At 38.1% G+C, this 6128-nt stretch overlaps 1 protein-coding gene across 1 annotated transcript; it reads left to right on the forward strand.

Annotated features, from left to right (window-relative positions):
• Positions 1-16: 16 nt before the first annotated feature.
• On the forward strand, positions 17-3046 carry tmem167a (transmembrane protein 167A). The gene is made up of 4 exons (XM_028973966.1): positions 17-79; positions 866-975; positions 1374-1408; positions 1495-3046. The coding sequence occupies exons 1-4, from the start codon at positions 77-79 to the stop codon at positions 1563-1565; spliced, it is 219 nt and encodes a 72-aa protein (XP_028829799.1). The 5' UTR covers positions 17-76; the 3' UTR covers positions 1566-3046.
• Positions 3047-6128: the final 3082 nt, after the last annotated feature.

Consider the following 6128-nt stretch of genomic DNA (forward strand, 5'->3'; position numbering starts at 1 on the left):
GCAGTTTAAACAGAAGCTCGCTGCTGCTGCGTCACTTCCGACTGCAAACAGGAAGTGTGAGGTGGCCAGAGCCAAAATGGTAAGACAGATGTTGTCATGTTATTTAAGTCTTTTCTGTTGGTTTTCTAAGTGCGCAGTTCGCTTTGAAAGCGTAAAGCGGGTTCACGGTGGACCACCCCAAATATTCGCACAAAGCGTCTCCTGAGGAGTCTCGCCAAAAACTGTAAAGCTTCTTTGGACTACGCTAGTTAGCTCGGTGGCCAGCTTCTACTACAGTTAGCTGCAAGTTCAGAGTGCGATGGGCCGCTACCGTTGCCTTAAAAGATAACCTTAAATTATTTGTCCACAGTACATATTTAAACAGTAGGAAGCCGTCATTTCAATCTTGTTGACCAGCATTACGGTTGTCGCCGCCGTCGTTGGCAGTATTGGTATGGGATCCGCATGATGATGTGGCAGCGAATGATGACAGAACCCATAGTTCGGTGTTGAAATTTCACATTTAATTTAAACATAATTTGCAGTTTGGTAGCAGTGATTTGTCTCTTGAGTCATAAAGAAGTGCTAAATCGTGGGCTTGTTTATAGTGGACCGAACCTCAATGGGAACAAATAAAACGCTGCATTACAGGTTTCTGTCGGTTTTAGAATATAAACTTACATTCGCATTTACAGCATTTATTAGACTCATTTATCCAGGGCGACTTGCAAACGGTAGTCACAGGAACAGTCCCCCAGGGGATGTCATATGAGTGAAAAATCTGTCATAAATGTTTTATTGTAACACTAAGTTTGTTTGAGAGTTTATTTTAATACGGTTGTTTTGGAATGACAATTGTTTGTTTGTGTGTTTTGTTTGTGTGCAGTCTGCGATTTTTAATTTCCAGAGCCTGCTCACGGTAATCCTGTTGCTCATTTGCACGTGTGCATACATCCGAGCTTTAGCCCCTAGTCTGCTTGATAAGAACAAAACTGGGTATGTATATAATGGACATTGAGAAACGTTACTGAAAATAATTTTGTGCAATCATTTTACATTTTTAAGACATTTTATTCATTCAAGCTATGAACTTCGTCCTTATTTCTAGATACGTTTAATAATTAGTTTTTACTCAAAATATTTGTATCACACCAGGAAAATGCAGTTTCTCTCATTTCATTAATATTGTCATAATACAGAAATTTGATAATACCTGGAGTTGACGGAGGTAATATCTTAAGCATTAGTTCTGCAGTGTAAGAGTGATGCAGACATGAAAGTTTTAATGTAGGTCTGTCAGGGAGTGAAGATGAGGACTTGTATAATATGTGAATAGTAAAGTTGTCTTTTGGATTCATTTGTTGCTTTTTAAAACATTCCTTTTCTGTTCACAGATTTCTTGGGATATTTTGGAAATGTGCAAGAATAGGTAAAGTGTGTTCATTTTTCTTCGCTGTTTGTTCAGTTAATTTATTGGTGGCGATTGTCATTTTCTCTCTCTTTTTTTTGTGAAAGGTGAAAGAAAAAGCCCATATGTGGCCTTCTGCTGTGTCATAATGGCATTTACCATTTTATTTTCGGAGTAAAAGAACTAAGGACTTTTCACAATGTGACGATGGTGATGATCAAGAATAACATGACTGCACACAGCAGCAGGTCCAGTTCATCAGTGTTTGGACTCTTGTTCTGAGTTGGGATCCCGTTGAAGCACAATAGAAACATGTTGGGAGGACGGCAGTGTGCATTTCTCCATTTCTTTTCTTTCTGGACCAGATTTTTGTAAACATTCATACTTCGTTGTTGTCCCCGTTTTGCTATTTGTTTTCTCCAGGATGATGGAAGGGCCGAATTCCAGAGCTATGCTGAATGTACATAAATATGCCATATTTAATATTACTGATGCACAGTTCTACTCTGTGCACTTCTTTTAAGCAGCTGCTCCTGTGAGTTAAATGAAAGTTTTTATACCATACTGAGATGACTCCAGATGGATGATATTTTTCGTGTTTTATTTTACAAGACTGGTTAACCCAAGATTTAATAAAGTAAGATTTGACCCATTTTTTATGGATTCCAAGTCTTCAGAATATTTAGCTCTTTTAAAAGAAAACAGTTCTGGTTGACCACTTACTGTGTCTCTTTCTTTTATGGTTTCATTTGTTGGATCAGCTTTTAGAAGGAAATTCAGCCCGCTTATTTTCATAAACCCTAATGTAAGTAGCTTATAAAAACAAATAAAGTTCACAACTTAAGAAACTGTACTGTGCCAAGTCGGCTCACCACTAAGTTGGTCAATATGCTAACATCTGCTCTGGCTCCTGATTATTTGTATTGGCACCAAGTGTGGGATGCCAGAATAGTGGTTTGGTAGACAAAGATTGATTGTGAGGAGCTTGTGTCTCATCTTTAAAAATGATAGTCATTCAGTCTGACTACTATGAATTTGTTTTACTGCAGAAAACAATGGAAGCATAAACCGCAGCGTTCAACAGATGTTTTGTCGCAGGAGTTCAGATGTCATAGATTTTGTGTAAGCCTTGTCTGTGTCTGTTTAAATTAATCATGTTTTACCTGGTGCAGCGATTATATATTACCACAGAAATGATTAAATACTTCACATGCACACACACACACACACACACACACATATATATATATATATATAAGGTACGTAATTTGAGTGACTACAAATCCACAAGGTCTGTTTTATTGATGTCAAAGGGAATATTGATAAAGCTTCAAATGTTCAAATAAATGATAATTTGAAGCAGCATTTTAGATACTGCTGTTACAACATATGCTTGGGATACATTAGTATGGTATCAATGTTCTTTATAAAAAACGTTCTTAGTTTGATCAGACATTTCTAATAAGTGATTTGGAAGTTCCGCAGTGGCTTTAATCAATGCAGATTTCTTTAATGTAAGGTCATCTGAAGATTCTGGCACAGTTCGCTTGCAGCTGCTTTTACAGTCAGCAAAAAAGACTACAAAAAAGGTTGCACGTTTACTCTGCTGTTAGTACTGCATACACCAATGTATTGTTTTAATTAAAGCTGGAATGTGTGTGTGTGTGTGTGTGTGTGTGTGTGTGTGTGTGAGAAAGAGAGAAACTGTATTGAACGAAAGCTCATGTTTTGCCCCATGTCCCCCAAACTCAATTCTAGAATAGCATAATAAACATCACAGATGTGAGCTGGTATTCCTGTGTGAGGAGTAGTTGGCCCTCTCCTTGAAGAACACACACACACACACACGTCATAGGGACTGCAGTTTCCCCACACTGTACTGCAAACTGTCCTTCACAATGGAGGAAATGTAGTGGTCTGTTTAAAACAAGACAAACACGGTTGTGTACCTGTAAAAGATTGTTATATGATTACTTCAGCATAAGTAAGAATACAAAAGCACACTTTTAAAAAACGTGCTGCTATTATTTTTAACACAACTATATTTGTTGTCTAAAATATTAATGTGGCCATCTCATTAACACCACTCCATATGCCACTAATGTCTCTCTGAATTTAATTAATCAGGCCCTCCTTTACATTTTAACATAAAACCAAGTTAAAAACAATTTAGGACAAGCTTGATTAAAAGAAGAGGAACTAATAATTTATAAGGACTGAAATCTTGTCTGGTTCAGATTTGAAGGAGTCCTGGGGTCACCAACCTTGACCCTTAAGGGCACCCGCCCTGCACAGCTTAGATCTTTCCACGTTCCATCACACCTGATTCAGCTCAAGAAGTGGCTGGTAATGTGTACAGAGCTGGAATCGTCCGGTCAATGAGGGCAAACCCCTAAATGTGCAGGATAAGTGCTGGTCCAGGACCAGGGTTCATGACCCCTGCATTTACCCTGTAAGGTATGTGAGCCACATCTGAAAAAGCAAAGTAGCCTTTGCTTTCAGGACTTTGTTATTGTCAAATCATTAACATCCAGCCACCAATTTCATCCATGTACGTTGCGTTGTGTGAACCAGACTCATTCTTGTCATATATGTTACAGTTACTCTCAGTCTAAACGACATTAAAGACATGCTGAGCATCCTGTCAATGGCCTGTTACTGCCACCTAGTGGTGAACCTGCCAAAAACAGTGATGTGCCTTTTGCTCGCTATTCTGCAGCATGTGGTCAAATATACAAATTTTGACAGGCAGCGCAAGTTTGTGAAAGTGCAAAAAAACATACTTTACACTGGTCACACGAGCTGGTCCACCAGCTTTACCATCTTAAGCAGGGTTATCTTGTTTAGAAAATCTAACCGGAAGGAAAGGCTCAATTAAACCAGCATTGACCAGCAGTACATGTGTTCTTATGCATCACACTTTATGATTCCAAAATATTTATTCTCTTATCTTCTTTAGCTTTTTGGTCCACAGAGCATGAATCCCAAAAGGGTGGTAGTAGCCTTGTGGATAACACACTCGCCTATGAACCAGAAGACCCAGGTTCAAATCCCACTTACTGCCATTGTGTCCCTGAGCAAGACACTTAACCATGAGTGTCTCCAGGGGGGGACTGTCCCTGTAAATACTGATTGTAAGACGCTCTGGATAAGGGCGTCTGATAAATGCTGTAAATGTAAAACATGGTATTAACACCACTGCTGAGTTGTGTGCTCCTATCATTGTCTGAGGAGAAATTAGGTTAACATTTACAGAAATTGGCAGATGCGCTCCAGACCAACTTACAACATGCTCATAGGAGACCATCAGTGAAGTAATCAGTTCTGGTTCACTAGGACCCCAATGATAAATACAATAATTTTAAGCACTCTATTGTAGTTTTTTTTCACACTTCAAGGGCATCTAGATTGTTGCATGCCACTGATTCTGAATATACAGTACAGGCCAAAAGTTTGGACACACCTTCTCATTCAATGTGTTTTCTTTATTTTCATGACCATTTACATTGGTAGATTCTCACTGAAGGCATCAAAAATATGAATGAACACATGTGGAGTTATTTACTTAATAAAAAAAGATGAAATAACTGAAAACATGTTTTATATTCTAGTTTCAAAATATCCACCCTTTGCGCTGATTCCTGCTTTGCACACTTTTGGCATTCTCTCGATGAGCTTAGTCACCTGAAATGGTTTTCCAACAGTCTTGAAGGTGTTTAGCACTTGTTGGCCCATTTGCCTTCACTCTGCGGTCCAGCTCACCCCAACCATCTTCATTGGGTTCAGGTCCGGTGACTGTGGAGGCCAGGTCTCCACTTTTTGTTAAGTACATAACTCAACATGTGTTCATTCATAGTTTTGATGCCTTCAGTGATCATGAAAATAAAGAAAATACATTGAATGAGAAGGTGTGTCCAAACTTTTGGCCTGTACTGTATGTTTGACAAAACTGATCTATGAGGTACAGTATTAGGGGTATATTTTGTTTAGATGTGTTGAGGTCTGCATATTAATTACACTACCATCTATTCTGTACACAAGCCTCCAGAACACAACTGTCTGTGTTGTGAAAGATTCGCCATTCGCTTCAGTGAGGCACATGGGTCCGGAATGCCTTAAAATGGACTGTGAACTTTAACAGTCAGCATCTTGAGTTTCACAGGAACTAAGCAACTAAGACCAAACAGACCATCCAAAAAAGCCTAATTTTACCCATGTGTCCCTCCATTTTGTTCTCTTGTTTCAGGTGAGGCGGGAAAGAGCAACTCCTTTTTACAGTTCAGTTTAAATAAAACCCTCTTCATCTATAGCGCTTTCAAACTAAATTAGGTTAACAAGTTCCAGTTGCAAACACAACTTCACATGTGTGGCCTGACAAAAAAGACAAAGTGAAATGAATCATTTGTAGTGCTTGTAGTGTGAGCAATGTATCTTTCTAAAGAGAATTTGTAGAGAATTTGTTAAATTGCAAAAAGAAAATTTGTTTTTTATTAATATAGCTATATGTACTTTAGTAGTAATCCATCTGAATTGATCAATGTAGTTCCAAAAATGTAATTACTCAGTAATAAAGATATGCTGATCTGGTGCTGATTCCTGAGGTTTTCATAGCAAAAGCACTTATGATTTTATTTAATTTTTCAAATATGCTAGTTTAAAGTAATTTTACGTAGTTTATATATATTTTTTTGCATGTGCGTGTAAATATGTCAAACTCTTTGGTCTTTCATATATAAATATG

This window comes from Denticeps clupeoides, chromosome 3 (assembly GCF_900700375.1).
Source record: "Denticeps clupeoides chromosome 3, fDenClu1.1, whole genome shotgun sequence".
Lineage (NCBI taxonomy): Eukaryota > Metazoa > Chordata > Actinopteri > Clupeiformes > Denticipitidae > Denticeps > Denticeps clupeoides.